General features: G+C 51.8%; 2 protein-coding genes across 12 annotated transcripts in view; both read left to right on the top strand.

The window, feature by feature from the left end:
* Positions 1-724: 724 nt before the first annotated feature.
* NIPSNAP1 (nipsnap homolog 1) lies at positions 725-16,342 on the top strand. Of its 2 annotated transcripts, XM_044775607.2 has the most exons (10): positions 726-883; positions 7,039-7,166; positions 7,362-7,407; positions 7,929-8,023; positions 11,445-11,515; positions 11,659-11,799; positions 12,114-12,145; positions 12,506-12,600; positions 13,779-13,862; positions 15,163-16,342. In XM_044775607.2, exons 1-10 carry the CDS (start codon positions 786-788, stop codon positions 15,225-15,227), a joined length of 855 nt encoding a protein of 284 aa, XP_044631542.1. In that variant the 5' UTR covers positions 726-785; the 3' UTR covers positions 15,228-16,342. The 2 variants fall into 2 exon arrangements, with proteins under 2 accessions (XP_070372434.1, XP_044631542.1); XM_070516333.1 differs by lacking the exons at positions 12,114-12,145; positions 12,506-12,600 and having other exon boundaries at positions 725-883.
* A 750-nt stretch (positions 16,343-17,092) lies between these two features.
* Positions 17,093-18,121, top strand: part of THOC5 (THO complex subunit 5) — a 30,894-nt gene continuing 29,865 nt past the window's right edge. For 8 of the 10 annotated variants that reach the window (XM_014835169.3, XM_014835136.3, XM_070516328.1 and 5 more), the window contains exons 1-2: positions 17,093-17,229; positions 17,970-18,073. The gene's annotated coding sequence lies outside the window, so the exon portion shown is untranslated. The remainder of the gene's footprint in view (positions 17,230-17,969; positions 18,074-18,121) is intronic. The other 2 variants (XM_070516332.1, XM_014835151.3) reach the window with 1 other exon arrangement.

The raw sequence follows: 18,121 nt of genomic DNA, 5'->3' as shown, positions 1-18,121 counted from the left end.
AAATCTGGAAATTACAGCCTGCCCTCCACTTCCCCACCCCAAGCATACCAGGAGGAAACCACAGGTCAGCGGGTGGACATTCTTTTGGGGGGTGTGCCTGCACATATGCATGTCCCTCTGGAAGCAGTTAGGTCCCTGGGCCCCCACTGTGGGGTCTGCAGGCTCTCTGCCCCTGCTAAGTAAGGTCTGTGACCTGGGAGATTGTGGACTGAGAAGGGATTAGTTTAGAGGGCAGGCAAAAGAGCTGGGCGGGGTGGGGGTGGGGGGTTTTCAGAAGGCCCAGGCAGAGATGGAAAGAGAAAAGGAGATGATGGAGAAAAAGCGTCTCTGCGGCCCAGAGCCTTGTCCACCTGTCTTAAATTGTTAGGGGGTTTGTTCCTTTCATAATGTGATAAACACTGCCTGTGCACCCCTCCTCCCTAGAAAAACGCACAATTTCAGGGGGCTTTTGGACCCTCTGTTGCGCATCCTTGAACGCCCAGTTAAGAATTGCTGGTGTCACTGTTCAACACTCCCATTTTACCAAAGTGGACACTGAGGCCCAGAGTGGGCAAAGGGCTTGCTCAAGGTCACAGAGCAAGTCAATTGTAGAGCAGCAGGGGCTCACAGGACAAGAACTCCGACTTCGCCCAGCATCCGTAAAGCTGGGAGAAGTACCGCGGGAACACCGATCCGGCCCCTTGCAGAGAGAGGCTGGCAAGCCGGTGGGGGCGTGGCTTACTCACGCCCCGCCTCCGCCGCCGGGTTCGGGGGCGGGGCCTTCCTCCAACCTGCAGGGCTCCAACATGGCTCCGCGGCTGTGCAGCATCTCTGCAGCGGCGCGGCGGCTGCTGGGGGGCCCGGGGCCCCGCGCCGGGGATGTGGCGGCTGCAGCTGCGGCGCGGTGAGAGCCGGGCCCAGCGGGGGCGGTGCGCGCGGCGGGTGCAGGGGCTGGGGCCAGGGTGTGGGCCTGGGGGATGGGCAGGGACTCAGGCTTGGAATCACTGGGTTAGAGGCAGGGACAGGATCTAGGCCTGGGGAAGAGCGCTGGGCAAAGAATGGGGGAGATGGGAAAGGTTTGCGCAAGGTCTTTGTCTAGTGAGCACCTGGCTCTGGGCAGAGCGTGAAAGATGGGCTAAATGGGAGGGGCACGTCCTGGGTCCTGGAGAGTGGCAGCGGGCAGCGGCGGGAGGAGTGGCCCCTTCTCCAGGCCTTTGCGGTGGTTGAGAGACAGCAGCCACTGGGGGCTTCTAGGAGAGGCAGCTCCTCACTCGGGAAGATATGGGGGAAGGAGGTACCGGGAGCAATGGGGGATCTCCAAGGGCCACGGCTGCACTGACCCTTTGCCCCCCAACCTGAACAGTATAGGTTGGGCAAAGGAGGCCTGAGAAGGGATAGGAGTTGCCCAAGGTCACTCTTCCTGCTGTCCTGTGGCAGCGCTAGGTCCGGACCCAGGTCTCCTGACACCCCGTGCTCTTTGCACCACAACTGGTGGCCTCCCGGGAGAGGGAGGCTGGCTGGACCATGCGCTCAGCCTGGGCTTTTGTTTGGGCCTTGGTGTGGGCTGAGGCAGGGCTTGGCCTCCCTGACTGGCCCTGGGAGGCCCCTCCCCTCTGCCCCCAGAGGCCCGTACTTCCCCCATCTCTGCAGTTATCGCCCTGTACACGCTTGCCTGTCTCCCCTACGAGACCGTCATCTCATTTTTCTGTTTCCCCAGCCCCTGGTACAGGGCTCAGGACAGTGTATGGTCAAGAACATTTGCCAAAGAAGTGAGGACACCTGTCCCCCCCAACCTGTGGAAAGGAAGCAGGGGTCCTTCCTACCCAGCAGCCCAGGTGTGAAGCTGCAGAGTTCTGTTAGACCTTGCCATGAGATGTTAGAACGCTGTGCGGGGGGGCTTTGGGGCAGCCAGGAAAGAGGCGCTGGGCACGTGCCCCTTCCCCAACTGTCCAATAATTGGAGAGAAAGCTGGTATCTTGGAAAGAGCCTGGAGTTTGCCTGGCACCAGCAAATCTGACTCAGTCTTTTTCTTAGTGGGGTGACCTTGGTGAATCATTTGGCCTCTGGAGGTCTCAGATTCCTCATCTGTAAAATGGGGATGTATCTCACAGGGCTGTTGAGGATTAAAGAGGCCGTGTGTGTGAGGTCTCTAGCCCCTGGGGAACGCACAACGGATGTTGCCACTTGCCCCAGCCTAGGTCTCAAGCAATTTCTGCATGACTCCCTCAAATATCAGGGCTGAAAGGGCCTTTGGGAGATCACCTTCCATGAGCCCCCTGTTTTCCAGGAGAGGAAATCAAGGCTGCAGGTAGGACTGCAAATTCGCGGGGTTACAGAATCGCTTGGTGGTAGAACCGTTTGTGTGGCAAATATCCGGCGGTCACAAAAGGAGCATGGGACTTAGAGACAGCCTGCTGCTCCTCACTTCCTCGCTTGGTAACCTAGGATGAGTCACAGAATCTCTGTGAGCCTCGGTTTCTTTCTCTATAAAGTGGGGATGGTGATCCCTGCCGGGGGTTTTTAGAGGATTGCTGTGAAGGCACTTGGATTAATACTTATCAGGTCTCTCAAGGACTGCTTCCCAGTCACTTACGTGCTGGTCCCACCTTGGATACCTGGGAACATCTCCTCCTGCCGACAGTCTGTTCCACATCTCTTTGGAGTCACCAGAGGGGCCAGCAGCAGTCCTTCTGGCCTCTGAGGTTTAGGGGCTGCTGGGGGGGGGACAGAGTGTGGGCTTAGAAATCAGATGGACCTGGGTTAGAATCCGCTTGGCTGTTGATTAACCATCCTCGAATAAGGCATGGAACATCTCTGAGCCTCATTTTTCGCAAAAGCATATTGTGAGGATTAGCTCTTAGCACATAGTAAGGGCTCAATAAACAGCACTGTTACTGCTGCACCGATAGTCTTCTTGTTCACAGAACTTTAGCCTTTCTAGTTCTCCTTCTAATGTGTCTTCTAAAGACACTTCTGGAACAACAAGCAGAAACGTGACCCCTTTCTAAAGCTAGCCAACTCAAAACAGGAGAGTGTTTCAGAATATGCATAGATTCGAGCTTCCTAGCATACGAATCTAGAACATTCTGGAGCAGTTTAATGTGGGGAGGCATCAGACTATTGATCTCTTTTGAGAGTGCAAATGTGTCATCTACTGAAAAGTTCTCATCTGGGACAAATATTTATTGAGCAACTCCCATGCCAAAAGCACTAGGTACTCTGGGGGATGGAAGGACATCAGCTAGTGACTTCCGGTGTGGCTGGGGAGACAAGACATATTCATAGGGAAATGATGAAAGGGCTGAGGGGGAAATAGGAAAAGTGTTTTTGTGGAAGGGGCTGAACAGGTCCAGCTGGGGCAGACGCTTCCTGTAGATTGCACAAAGCTATAATTGTGTTTTTCTAGGGCTAACAGGCATATAGTTGAGATACCAGAATCTTTGGCATTTCTAGGATGATTTACTGAGAATACATGAGAAAAGAAAAGGGAAATTGAGGCTGCTCTAGAGCAGTGATTCTCAAACTTGAGCATGCATCACAATTCCCTGGTGGACTTGTTAAAACCCAAATGGTGGGGCCGGGCTGGTGGTGCAGTGGCTAAGTTCACATGCTCTGCTTTGGTGTCCTGGGGTTCGCCGGTTGGGATCCCGGGTGTGGACCTACTCACCGCTTGTCAAGCCGTGCTCTAGCAGGCGTCCCACATATAAAGTAGAGGAAGATGGGCACGGATGCTAGCTCAGGGCCAATCTTCCTCAGCAAAAAAAGAGGATTGGCGGCAGATGTTAGCTCAGAGCTAATCTTCCTCAAAACAAAAACAAAAAACCCAAATGGCTTGGCCCACACCCAGTGTTTCTATGCAGTTAAGTCTGGGATGGGACCTGAGAATTTTTAACATTCTCAGGTGATGCTAATACTGTGGGTTTGAGAACCATAGGGATAGGGAGTCCTGGCTCTATGGTCACCAAATTTAAAAGGGAATTGACTCTGGAAAGCTTGGCAAAGTAGTTTAGAGCTCAGATCCCCAGTAGAGACATCCAGCCTTTGTTTTGTTGGCAGTGGGGAGCCATAGAAGACTTTTGAGCAGAGGAATAGCATCACAAAAATGGTGTTTTTCAAAGATTGTTGAGCAGATTAGGAAAAGTGGGGAAAGAGTGGGAGCTAAGAGATCAGTTAGGAAGTTCGGTAGGAAGAGTGATGTTAGCTGCACTGCCATGTCAGGCCCTTTCTCTAAAAGGTCCATCCTACTGCCCCTATTTTATAGATGAAGAAAACGAGGCTCAGAGAGATGAAGCTGAGCTGGGATTAGAATCCGGATTTGTCCAGAACCTGTGCTCTTAAGCACTAATGCTGTTGATGGTGGGGATGGAAAGGGACTCTGAGCCCCGAGTCCACGCTCTGAGCCAAGGTCCACCCTTTCTGTCCTTTCTTACCTTCCAGCTGTCATCATTTGCATGCAGCTCTGCCTTAGCCCTCCCCCACCCCCATTCATTCCCAAACTCAGACTGAGCATGTGCCTGGCACTGTTCCAGGCACTGGGGATCCAGCGGGAATACACAGAACAGACAAGATCGCTGTCCTCTTGGGGCTGCTTCTAGTGAGAAGACAAATAAGGCACATAATAAGCCAAAAACTATATAGTGTGTTAGAAGGAGCTACAGAAAAACAGAGAGCAGGGTGGGAGGCATTGGGGAGTTCACAAGTAGGAGAATGTTGCAATTTCACAGAGAGAGTGAAATTTGAACTCTTGAAAATGTGAGCCTACAGATGCTGGCTTCAAGTTCAGAACCTACCCTGGCATCTTGGACATGTCCCATCTTGGGTTTTACTCACAGAAAAGATCTTTAGAGATAGGCTGCTCCACCCTGCTCGTTTGACACATGGGGAAACTGAGGCCCATAGGCAGGAAAGATTAGAGTAGTAGGAAGAGATAGGAGCCCATCAGAAGTCCTGGACCCTTTCACTCCCCAGCATTCCAGCCTCCAGGCTCTCTCTCCAAGGCTGGCCGCTTGTCTGTTTATCTTGATCAGTACCGATGTTAATAAATTACCTGAAGCCCAATTCTGGAACAAAGGTCTTAGTTGACAAATCGGAGGAGCTGCTCTCTTCCCTGCCACCACCCCTCCAGGGCAAGCAGCCTTCTACATTCAAACCAAAGGTCAGGTCGGTCTGCCAGTGGCTTTGTTGAAAACACCTACTTCTTCACAGTATCTACCATGATGCTTCCCAGGTCAGTGCTGGACCCAAGGTGGGAGCTGGCTTTAGAGGAAAAAGCTCTGCGTTGGTTCTTGCCTCAGCTCTGCACCTGATTTCCTATGTGACCTTGGGCAGATTCCTTAAACTCCCTGATCTTCTATTTTCTCGTCTTGAAAATGGGGACACTAACAGTACCAACACTATAACTTTATTGTATAGATTCAACGGGATCATGCTACAGACAAGTTGATCACAGATCTCTGGCACAGAGGATGTCCTCAGCAAGTGGTGTCTATAGCGAACCTCCCTTATTCTGGTCCAAAAGTTTCACAGACCGTGCTGCCCCTCTGATGATTGTCTTTTTGTTTTTTGTTAATAAAGCACTACATGCACAAGGACAGAAAGCCTATGAATTCAGAAACACGTAAATCAATTTTTTTTAGCTTTGCAAAAAATTATAATGAATAAAGAAAAATTTAACCATCTCCCTCTCCTAGGTGAGCAGTATTAACAGTCTGGGACAAATCCTTACTCATCTTTCTCTATCCTCATACAAATCTGTCATCACTATAAGAGGCTTTTTAAAATTTCATCAGTCCCAGTGACTGCTCCGTATTTTGGAAAAAAGTAGTACTTTGATTTGCAAGACATTTCTTCTAGCCACAGAAAAGGCTCGAAAAAGGGGAGGAGCTGCTGACAGTGCCCCAACTGCTAGGCACCCTGGCAAGAAACCATCCAGTGGGAGGCTTGCATTTCAGGCCTGGCTACAAGCTGATCCACTGCTGTTGCAAGACCCATCCACTTGCTGAGCAAGATTTACAGCCTCTGGCAGCCTAAAAATAAGCCCCGCCCCTGCTGGGATCTTACGTGGGAAGTGCAGTTATGGTCTGGCAGGATCTAGTGGCAAGTCCCCCTGCTCTGAACAAGACACATCATTCATTCATTCGTTCTTTCTCATAGCACCCTGCACCGGGCAGGTATTTGTCAATTAAGTGTTGGCTGGATGAATGAGTGAATCTTGCCTTGCAGTGCCTTTTACCCACTCTCTCTGCCTTTATCTGCCAAATCAGCCCTGGAGATTTGGAGATTGGCCAGATCCCCTGCTCTGGAGAGCCTGCCCAGACGGCCAGAGGCCGAGTTCAGGCTTGCTCACCTGGGCTCTCCCGGAGACCTCCAGCTGTAATTGTGTTTCCAAGGCCCATTTCTTCCAGCCGACTGTGACCTCTTCTAGGACAAAGCTTATTTGTCTTTGACTCTCTGTTTATGGTGGCTGGAAGGGGCACAGGCCAAGTGTAGTGGGAGCACTGAGGAGGAGGCTGAGTGCAGCCTTCTTGTCAGAGGAGACAGAAATTGCAAAGAAAGCACAGAGTAAAAGAGCCTGGTGTGTTCAGGGAGGAGCATATCTGGAAGTGGGGTACACAGGTTGGGGGGAGACACACGAGGGGAGGCTGACAAGATAGGTTGGGCTGTCAAGGGCTCTGGTCATTCAGCAAGGTGGTTTTGGGCTTGGTTTGCCTCTTGGCGAGGGGCTGCAGTAGTGTGGCCCAAGTGGAGGACCCTTTGGAAGGGGGTGAAGTGGAGGCAGGGAGACTAGAGAGAGAGATAGGAGGTGGGGCTGCCTCTCCAGGCCTTCTGAGGCCCTGCAGAGCTTCAAGAAGCAAACTGAGCAATCAGGATCTCTGTAGAAGGGACCAGATCTGCTCAGCTGGCTCCAATGATATGTTACATTGGAGCCGCCATGGGATTCCATGGCCCCGTTCCCAGAAATATGGGTCACCAGCCTGAGGGAGCAGGGCATCCGAGCTGATCAAAGAGCCAGGGCTCCTCCAACCCTGGCATGTCCCCCTGAACTCCTCTGTCCTGCAGCTTCTATTCCAAGGACAATGAAGGCAGCTGGTTCCGCTCCCTCTTTGTGCACAAGGTGGATCCCCGGAAGGACGCCCACTCCACCCTGCTATCCAAGAAGGAGACCAGCAACCTCTACAAGATTCAGTGTGAGTGGCTGCTAAGCCAGCCAGTCTGCCCTCCTGGGACCTCTGAGGGCCTGCAAGGCTCCAGCAGGGAGATGAGGGGCTGGGACATTCTGAGCTGTCCTAGGAGCCCTGGCCCTGTGGGGCTCCCCCCACCCCAGCTCCCTGCAGACACACCCACCTCTTGCTTCACCTCCTGCTCTCTGTCTTCTGTTGCAGTTCACAATGTGAAGCCCGAGTATCTGGATGCCTACAACAGCCTGACGTGAGCATCTTCCTCCATCCGCCCATCCCAGCCCCTACTTGGGTGGGGACCTCCGTTCCAGCCCTGTTCTCCTTGCAGAAATCCAAGGGAGGGGCCGGCCTGGTGGCATAGTGGTTAAGTTCATGTGCTCTGCTTCGGTGGCCCAGGGTTTGCCAGTTCGGATCCTGGATGCACACCTACACACCGCTTGTCAAGCCATGCTGTGGCAGGCGTCCCACATAGAAAATAGAGGAAGATGAAGATGGGCATGGATGTTAGCTCAGGGCCAGTCTTCTCAGCAAAAAAAGAGGATTGGTGGCGGATGTCAGCTCAGGGCTAATCTTCCTAAAAAGAAAAAAAAAAAAAAGAAATCCAAGGGATATAGATTTCAGAGCTGGAAGTCCTAAAGATGTCTTGTCCAGCCTCTGCATCTTAGAGATGGGGAGACTGACGCCCAGCCCTGAGGGCCTGAGTTGGATCTTTATCTCAGGGACCCTGGTGGCTGGTATGAACCCTGCCCCCTCTCTGTGCCCCTCCCACAGGGAGGCTGTGCTGCCCAAGCTGCACCTGGATGAGGACTACCCCTGCTCGCTCGTGGGCAACTGGAACACATGGTATGGGGAGCAAGACCAGGCAGGTGAGGGGCCCACCTCCCCAGTGCCACTGGCACCCAGCCCGGGCCTCTGGCACCCCTCATACCTAGCTGCCCTCCACTCCCTCTCCACAGCAGCACCCAGAGGGGTCTTTCTAAATGCATTCCTCATTGCCTCACTCCGCTGCTCAAACATCTGTGGGGGTTCCCCTCTGCCCTTGGAGCAGCACATGTGGCTCTGTGAGTCCTTCCCTGCCCAGCCTCTGGCCTCATCTCACTATATCTTCCTTGCTTACTGTGCTGTCCCACCCAGGACTTCTTTCAATTCTTCACATTCACAGTTTCGCCTTCTAGTTCCAGGATATTGTTCATGTTGTTTCCTCTGCCTGAAGCATTCTTTCTCCCTTCCCTGCTTTACTGGCTCACTCCTCTATTCATCTTTTATTTTGGCGTAGACATCACCTCCTCCTGGAGGCCTCCCCTGATCCCTTCCACCCAAGCTGGGTCAGGCACCTCCTTGGACTCCCCAGCCCCTAGGACTTGCCTCTCCACAGCCCTGATCATGCGTCCCTGTAGTGTACTTGTCTGTCTCCCCATACAGGTGGCGAGTTCTGTGTGGGCGGGGCCCCTGCCTGTCTTTCTTCACCACCAAATCCTCAGTATTCAGCGTGTATTTGTGGAATAAACAGGGGCTCTTGTCTGAGCTGGTTCCTTAACAGCTTCCCAGGAGTGCCTCCAGCATGTCCTATCCCACCCCAACATACCCACCAGCTGCCAGGACCACATGTGAATTTGGTTGACCCACAGCATCTCAGCCACTCAAAGGGGCCTTGGCATTTAGACTTGTGCTATCCAGGAAGGCAGCCACTAACCACATAGAGCTATTGAAATTTAAATTAAGTAAAATGAAATGAAATGAAAAATTCATTTCCTCAGTCACACTAGCCACATTTCAGGTGCCCACTGATAGAAACACGTGGCTCCTAGCTACCATCTTGGATGGCATAGCTATAGAACATTTCCGCCCTAGTTGAAAGTCCTTTTGGACAGTGCTGATTTAAACTGCATAGCACAGAGCCCTGATCGAGCGTCTTCTAAACTTCCCTTGAATACTCCCAGCAATGGGGAGCTCACTCTGTTGTAAGCCAATCTATCTCATCCTTCAGCAGCCCTGATAATTATATGTGTCTTTTAAAAACAATCTGTGACCTGCAGATAGGTAGATTCCTTTAATCATTTATTCTGTTTCAGTAACAGACATTGACACATCGGTAGGCAGGTAAGAGAAAAGCAAACTGTCTTCAGTTCCAGCCCCTACAGTTTTCCCATTTTAGGCTCAGTTCTAGCCGTACTCCTTGGATTCTCCTAAGTATTTGCTAGTTGGGAAAATAACTTTGAGGAATGGGATCCTCAATTTTTAAAGCTTGTCCTTTATTTTGTGTACTTGAAGTGTTGTCCCCCATATCGAATCAGCTGGGCAGCAGACCCTCAGAACCATCCCCTAGGAGTAGGGCTCAGGAATCTACATTTTAATGAATTTGTAAGAACCGTTGATCCACCTTCTAGAAGGATCACTATCATGTCATTGTGAGAAAATTCCTTCTTTTCGTGAACCTAGGATGCCCTGCCCATAGCTCTTCCCTGTTGGGCCTCCAGTATGAGTTGAATCCCTCTACCTGGCCAGCATTCCTGGTCTTGGTAGACTTCCATCCATACTGTGCTTTTTCCATTTCCCTTGGGAAAGAGGCCTTTGAACCACAGGGTCAGACCATTTTGCAGATGGGAAAAATCAAGGCAGAGATGGAGTCCAAAGGCAGGCGAGGAACAGGCTGAGGATGGGAAGTAACAGAGTCTGAGCTTCCAAACTGCTGCTCGGCGGAGGGCCCTCAGCTCTATCCTGCCCTGTTGACTCTTTTGGGACCTTCCTCCCGTGGGCCCTGCCATGCTCCCAAGGATGGCAAGACTGTTTCCTTTTTCTCTTCCACAGTAACTAGATTTCTTTGCTATTGGAAGGTGTATTAGTTTCCTAGGGCCACCATAACAACATACCACAAATTGGATGGCTGAAAACAACAGAAACCTATTCTCCCAAGTTCTGGAGCCCAGGAGTCTGAAATCAAAGTGTCACCGGGCCACACCCCCTCCAAAGACTCTAAAGGAGAATGTTTTCTTGCCTTTTCCAGCTTCTGGTGGTTGCCGGCAATCCCTGGCCTTCCTTGGCTTGTAGATGCGTCGCGCCAGTCTCCACCTCTGCTGTCGCATAGCCAGCATTCTCCCTGGACGTCTCTGTTTTCACATGGCGTTCTCTCTCTGTGTCCAAATCTCCCTCCTCTTATGAGGACACTAGTCCCTGAATTTAGGACCCAGTCAATGCGACCTCATTTGAGCTTGATTACATCTACAAAGACCCTATTTCCAAATAAGATCACATTCTGAGATTCTGGGTAGGCATGAACTTGGGGAAAGTGGGGATGCTATTTAACCTCGTACAGAGGCTATGATAAAAAATTCAAATAGTACAAAGAGTTTTCAGTGAAAAATAAGCCTCCTTCTGGCCCGTAATCCCCAGGCCTCCGTTCTCTGCCCCAGCGGCATCTCCTCTCATAACCTCCTGAGTCTCCACCAAGGGATGGTGCATAGACCAGCATCTCTGGATATGTCCCTCCACCCCTAAACACATGTGGTAGCATATTGTACATGCTGTTCTGTTCCTTGGTTTCTTTTTTTAATTCACTGTCTTGGAATGTTCCATCTCAACCCATCAGACCTGCCCCCTCCTTTTGTCTAGCCTGTCCCTCACAGGGCTGGTGGTCAGCTTTATGCATTCTGCTGCTCCTGGGTACAAGGACACATTTGATCCTCTTGGTGCTGTTTATGGAAGGTTGGGTGGGAGCATGATTTCCATTTTGAAGATGAGGACATTGGGGGCTGGCCCCGTGGTTGAGTGGTTAAGTTTGCACGCTCTGCTTCAGCGGCCCAGGGTTTTGCTGGTTCAGATCCTGAGTGCGGACATGGCACTGCTCATCAGGCCATGCTGAGGCAGCATCCCTCACAAAGCACAACCAGAAGGACCTACAACTAGAATATACAGCTATGTACTGGGGGGATTTGGGGAGAAGAAGAAGAAGAAAAAAAAAAAAGATTGGCAACAGATGTTAGCTCAGGTGCCAATCTTTAAAAAATAAAAAATAAATAAAAAAAGATGAGGACATCGAGGCGTAGGGGGTCAAAGACTGCTGGGCAGAGCTGGACTGCAAGCCTGCGTCTCCTGGGCTTGTGTCTGGGGTCATGCCCTGCCCAGTGCTGCTCCCTATCAAGACAAAGAGAACTCAGAGTCCTGGTGCTACAGGGGACCAGGCTGGAGACTGCCCCCATTACATACACACTTAAGCAGCTTTCGGGTAAGCAGGGCAGGGTCCCAGTGGCCCTCTGACCTGCACCTTCCATCTCCCCTGCCCCCCAACAGTGCACTTGTGGCGATTCTCAGGCGGCTACCCAGCCCTCATGGACTGCATGAACAAGCTCAAAAACAACAAGGTATGTTGGCATCCACTTGGCAAACCTCTGTGGATATTGGTTCTGGCTCAGCCGTGCTGGGGGCTGCCTCCACCACCCCATGGGGCACACTGCTGGGGTGGGGGCGCTTCCTGGCTGCCCTGCCCAGACTGCCATACCTGCAGGAGTACTTGGAGTTCCGAAAGGAGCGGAGCCAGATGCTGCTGTCTCGGAGAAACCAGCTGCTCCTTGAGTTCAGCTTCTGGAATGAGCCACAGCCCAGAGCGGGCCCCAACATCTATGAGCTGAGGACATACAAGCTCAAGGTGCTTCCCTCCCTCCAGATCCCTGTCTGCCTCCCACCTTCCTTGCTGCAGTACTGCCTAACAGATACCCTGAGGTGGGCAGGCCCTGTGCCCCAGCAGCTAGAATGGGGCTTCTGGCCTTTCCCTCCCTCTGGACTCAGAACAGAGGTGTGTGTGCACATGTGCATCCACCCAGGTGCAAGTCAGGGCCCCTGAATGAGGCCAAGCAGCTCCTGAAGCTGGGGAGACATAACAGTTTCTCATCTCTGCCCAGCATGATGCTTGAAATTCAAGGTGGGAGCTCATTTCCATCCTCTCCTCTAATTCTCTTTCAGCCAGGAACCATGATCGAGTGGGGGAACAACTGGTGAGTGGCAGTGACAGGGCGTTGGGGGGACCCTGCCCACCTGCCCTGCCAAGGTCCCTGGTGGACCACCTTTTCCCGGGCCATATGGCAAGGAACCCGGCATCCTCTGCCCCTCATGGATGCAGGAGGAGGATCCAGCCAGGACGTGAGGATCTTCTAGTGGATTGTGAGGCCTTCCCTGGTAGAACAGCTAGCCAGCGGCTGCACCTCTGTCACCCCATTCCCTTATCTCCTCTGAGAGCCAGGGGTCCTTACCTCAGGCCCCTCCCTTGAGGTGTAGCCGAGAGTCAGCCTGAGGACACGTCAGAGGGCCCTTTGCACCGGCCCAGCCTCAGCCCCATACTCTCCTGTCATCCCCAGGGCTCGGGCCATCAAGTACCGGCAGGAGAACCAGGAGGCGGTGGGCGGCTTCTTCTCACAGATAGGAGAGCTCTACGTTGTGCACCATCTCTGGGGTAGGCTGGGCACCCTCCAGGAGCCCATGCTAGTCCCCTTTCTCTGTTGTCACCCCACATAGAGAATGCAAATGCATTAGTGCCCTTGTGGAATTTACATTCTAGCAGAGGGAGACACCACCTCAGACATAAAGTAACAAAAAAGATAATTTCAGATTATTAAAAATAATAAAGAGACAGGGAGAAATGATGGAGAAAAACATGGAACCCTACATTGGCTTGGATAGACAAAGAAGGCCTCTCTGAGGAGGTGAAATGTAAGCTCAGCTAAAGCATGAGAAGGAGCCAGCTGTGAATTCCAAGGGAAAGGTATTCTGAGTAGAGGGAACAACACGTGCAAAGGCCCTGTGGTGGGGAAAGGCCTTTGGCATTTTGTAGTGTGCAAGGGAGGCTGATATAAAGAGAGTGGGGAAGAGTGTAAGGAGATGGGGACAAGCCAGATCAGGCTGGGCCTTGCAGGCAGTGGGGACGAGTTGGGATTTATTCTAAAGGCAATGGGAGGCTGTTGCAACATTTTAAGCAGCATGACATGACCTGATTTGTGTTCTAACATGATTCTTCTGACTGTTATGCTTTGCCAAGAGCACTTTGTAGAGCAAGCAAGAAAGTGGGGCATCAGGAGTTGGTTATACCAGTTCAGGCAGGAGAGGATGGTGGCCTGGCCTAAGATGGTGGCAGTGAGGATGCTCAGAAGTCCACAGATTCATTAGTCTGGAGGTGGAACCAATGGGACTTATGGGTGAATCGTCTGTGTGGAGTGAGGGAGGGAGAAGAGGACTCTGGAACTCCCAGACTCCTGCTCGAGCAGCTGTGTGTCACTGAGACCCTAGGAGGAGTACATTAGACGGGTCAGGAGTGTAATTTTGGTCCTCATACGTGTTTCATTTGAGATGCTGACACATCCAAGTATGGATGTCAGCTGGGCACCAGATATGTGAATCTGGAGCCTGAGGGAGAGTTCTGGGCTGAAAACATGAATTTGGGAGTTGTCAACAAATGTACTGATTGGATGAGATTGTCAAAGCAGATAGTGTTTGCTAACAGTCTGAGGCATGGGGTGGGGTGGGGGAGGGGAAGAGACAGTCGGGCAGAGTTTGGGGCAGTGGGAGGAGGGCTCCGTGCTGAGCACAGGAGCAGATCCTCTGTGCCCAAGGAATGAGCCAGTGCCTTTCCCACAGCCTATAAAGACCTGCAATCTCGGGAGGAGACTCGAAACGCTGCCTGGAGGAAGAGGGGCTGGGATGAAAATGTCTACTACACAGGTGAGCACCTCCTTTGGGAGGGTCAGCCAGGCCCTTGGAGGTCAGTCATCTGGCAGGAGCCCTAGGTGAGGATGGAATCCCTCTGCAAGGAGATCTAGTCTCACTTGATTACCCCCAGTGATGGGGAAGTCACTTTTAAGACAATTAATTAGTGGGTTTCCATCCTGGTGGCACACTACACGAATGATCCAGGCAGTCCTAGGTGAGTGCTCTAGGGCACGATAACACAGCCAGGCAGACCCTGCTCCTGGAGGAGCTGACCGTGCACTGTGACCTCAGGCATTGTTCTTCACCTCACTGAGGCTGTTTCCTCATCTGTAAGATGGCGATGGTGATAGAACCTCCCTTGGAGGGCTAGAGGAAGGATTCCAGAAGCTAATTTATGACGAGTGCTTCGCCCAGACTCTGGCACAGAGGTTAAGCATGCAGCAAATCTTTTCCAGCAAGTTTTTTGCTCACAGTGTTTGCCACTTTGCTGGGACCCCTGAGAACCACCTGGAGTCAGTAGGTGTTGATTGAGCCCTCACTGGGTGCCAGCGACCATGGTGGGTGGGTGGGGGGCGGCACAGAATGAACTGGAACCCGTACCTGCCCTTGAGGAGCTAACAGTGAAGCTTCCACACTTACCAGCTGGTGTGGGGGAGAATGCATCTCTGGAAGGGGCCTCGCTCTTCAAAGTGTGGTCCTGAATGACAGTACCAGCAGCCCTTGGAAGCTTGTTAGAAATGCCACACGTCAATCCCTTCCCCCACCCACAGAATCAGAATCTGCACTTTAACAGGAACTGAAGGTAATATGTATGCGGTAAAGTGTGAACAGCTCTGAGCAGGAGGAAAGAGTTTGACCTCCTGGGTGACCTTGGGCTGACCCCCTCTGGGTGGCACCCTCCTCGTCTGTAGAATGAGGCAGTTTTTCAAACCTCAGCCACTTGAGGTCATCACTACTGCTACAACTGTTTCCTTGATATTTTTCTTTAAATCTCTGTACTTTGTTCTTCACCTAGCCTTGTCCTAAAGCAATAATATCTGTGAAATCACTTTTTACTATTCTAGTTGTTTTTTCACATACACAGGGAAATAAAAAATATAATCATGAAAATCAAAGAAATGTTCCTCTCATCACCACTGAAGTCCCCTCTTATCCCACAACTTGGGAAACCTGTCGCACTCCATGGGCCCTTCCAGGAGGGCAGTGGGGTTGTGCCTATCTCAGCATCCCAGGCCTCCTACCCCGTCAAAAGCCACTTTTGGGGGTTGGCTCGCCTCAGCCCCCTCCGTGACCTCTGCCTCTCTCTCCGCAGTCCCCCTGGTGCGACACATGGAGTCTCGGATCATGATCCCTTTGAAGATCTCGCCTCTCCAGTGATGCTGCTGTTGCCTCCGCCTCCCTCCCCTCCTCCCTCAGGGCAGCCATGGACAGTGCAGCTCCCAGTCCTGCTGTCTTGGTTTTCTCTTGGATCTGAGAGGACTCTGGGGGGTAGTGCTCAGCTCATACAAGGGGAAGCGAGATGACAGGGGTCTGAGGACTTGCAGCTCTGCCAAGATCATTGCCACCTTCCCTGCCCACCCCTTTCCCCGGTGCTGGAAGCAGTTTTTAATTTCTCTGAATGAAGAACAGCCCCTTTTATGTCTTCGGACATTTCCCCCTAAGATTTCTCATCTCAAGGCCACTAGTCCCTAATTATCACCACGGAAGTCCTCAGTTTAGCTTTAGGTGCACAAAAGGTAGAGTGTCCAGTAGTTAGAAGTGGGGTGGGAAGGGAGGAAGTCAGACCAGGCCAAGCGTCAGGAATTCCCGGTCTCCACTGGGGCACCCACTTGCTGAACAGTCTGAGCCAAGTCCTCCCTGATGGGGAAAAGCCTGGAATGGCCTCAAGAAGCAAAGGGGAAAACTCTCAAGTTAGCAAAGTCAGCAGGAGGTCCACATATTCTACCTAGAAAGGCTGAGGAAAAAGATGGGAGCTGGGAAGGATTTGGGGGCAGGAAACAGAATGGAATAGGAACCCAGAAGGTAGAACTTAGAATTCAGAACTTGAGCTTGAACTGCAGAATTTGGAATAGAGAATTGGGAAAATAGAACAGAGGTGACAGAAGACCACTTGGGGAGGGGTTCCCAATACAGGACAGTAGGAGAGAGGCTCATCTGTTCTATGTAATGAGGTTGAGAACGTGGATGTGTAGTGCTGGCCCTTCTGTGCAGGGAGAGTCTCCTGCCTTCCCTTCTTTCTTCCCACAGGCAAGCTACCGGCCAGGGCTTGTATTTCCCTCACTCTGCATTCCTTTTCTCCCTCTTCACATTCTGTCAGCCCAACCCACATTCTACTGGGCCACTGGATGTGTAGAGTGGGGTCAGTGACTTTGGGAGCCTCCTCAGTTATCCCTACACCTCATGAACCTCTGGGTAGATTGATCCTGCCTCCCTTTCAGGAGAACTTATGTTGGAGTCGCTGATGGAACCAATTAAATATTTACTATAAACTACGGTGTTGTTTCTTCATCTGCAGGGACCTTTGGCAGTTGCCTGCGGCAGAACTGAGCAGAGGGGGCCAGCTTCCCAGTTCCGCCTGGCTGATCTAACTCTGGAGGGTATTGGGTTCCGTGAGCTACTCTCTGGGAGGCATCTTCAGCTCCTCCCAGGCCAGAAGGAACTCCCCTGTTATGACCACTGATTCAGGACATCAGTATTTCTACCTCTAGATAAGTAGGATCTACACCAAAAGTCCTGAGCCCTGTCTGTACAATTCATACCAGGGGTAGGAAACACTTGAGGCTGTCAAATGCTGCAGAGCTGCCACTCTGCCCTGGGCAAATTGGGCCTAAAATGGGGGAAATTATTGATGCTCCTGTGGGAAAAACAAGTCTAAGATGGCATTGATGCCCACCCAGACTTGCTGCCCTCACTAGTGTGGGATCTTAACGTGAACATGACAGTGGTTAAGAATCCAGGTTATGGAGACAAACCCACAGCAGTCCAAGTCTTGGCACTACTACGCTGTTGTGTTATTTTGGGCATAACAAACATTCATTTAACAAATACTTGGCAGGGTGCCTACTAGTTATTCCTTTAGGCGCTGGGAAAAGAATGAACGAAGCACTTAACAGTCTTTGACCTTAGCCTCAGTTTCCTGCTTTTAGAGGACAGCGCGAGAGCGTTGGCGGCTGGCACCCGCCCTGACAAGCCAAGCGCCCCAGCCTGCCCACTGCCATCCCGCCCAGCCCCTGCCGGCTCGGCGCGCCTCACTTCCGGCCTCCATGCCTCGCTTCCGGCTGGCCTCTCCTTCCTTCTGCTTCTCTATGGCTCGCGGGCCGCAGTCGTCCCTGCCGGCGGAAGTGGCTCGCTTTCCCGGGCAGGTTCTGGGCGCCGTGCGGTGAGGAGGGGCCGGGGACGACAGGGCTGGGGGGCAAGGCCGGGAGGCAGGGTTGGGCGCTCCGGGACTGAGGTGCGGACTGCTCGGAGGGCGTCCCCGGGCTGGAGTCCGACCCGGGCTCTCGGTTCTTGCTTCCCCGGGTGCCCGGCTGCTTGGCGCCGCGCGGTGTTTCCTTATGTGGAAAATGTTAGCTGCAGCATCATTAGGCCGCACATTGTAGGCTTTCCATGATGGCGATGATGATGGTGGCGGTGATAACAGCTCACGTTTACTGTGCGCTGTGTGCGCCAGGCACTCTATTGCATTGCCAAAGTCAGGATTTCCCACGCTTACGCCTTTCGGGTCCCACCTTTGACGGTTTTGCCAAATTAACTTACCATGTACAACTGTTTACTAAAGGTTTTTAATGCAGTCGCTTTTTAAATTTAAATGTACTTTAAAAGAAAAATTTAAGTCTCTACCGTAAATGGAAAACTTATTTCAGTTCAAAAACTTATTTCTGCATACTTATGTATGCAGAAGGTAGTGATAAAAGTTAAACGTATTTAATATGAAAACAGATGATTGTCAATGATTCTGGCTAGATTTCATTGTCTAAGGCACCGAGACAGAGTCCTTTTGTTAACAAGGGGACATCGGGGTTCGTAAATGTTAAAGACAAACTAGGAAAATGAAATGTCCTCCTTGAAGCAATCAGAAGTTTCTAAAAAGAATTGAGAAGGGATCCACTTTCTCCTTAGGTGTTCAGCATTAAGATCACCCGTGTGCCATCTAAGGCCAGATCATCTTCATCAGCTTCCCCAGTGGAGTGCCTCCTGTGTTACTGTCCACAACGACCCCTGAGGTAGGGACTGCTATTCTCATTTGATCTGTGAGGGAACAGACCTAGAGA

The sequence above is a fragment of the Equus asinus genome, chromosome 8 (genome assembly GCF_041296235.1).
Source record: "Equus asinus isolate D_3611 breed Donkey chromosome 8, EquAss-T2T_v2, whole genome shotgun sequence".
In the NCBI taxonomy this organism is placed as follows: Eukaryota; Metazoa; Chordata; class Mammalia; order Perissodactyla; family Equidae; genus Equus; species Equus asinus.
The sequence above is the reverse complement of the archived record's forward strand: the minus strand, read 5'-3'. Positions and strand labels throughout refer to the sequence as shown.

Bases quoted from the DNA above. Each gene is read 5' to 3' on its own strand.
- NIPSNAP1 (XM_044775607.2), top strand. From the start codon at position 786: ATGGCTCCGCGGCTGTGCAGCATCTCTGCAGCGGCGCGGCGGCTGCTG. The intron at 11,800-12,113 runs GTGCTTCCCTCC...ATTCTCTTTCAG, and splicing joins TGAGGACATACAAGCTCAAG to CCAGGAACCATGATCGAGTG. The intron at 13,863-15,162 runs GTGAGCACCTCC...CTCTCTCCGCAG, and splicing joins TGAAAATGTCTACTACACAG to TCCCCCTGGTGCGACACATG.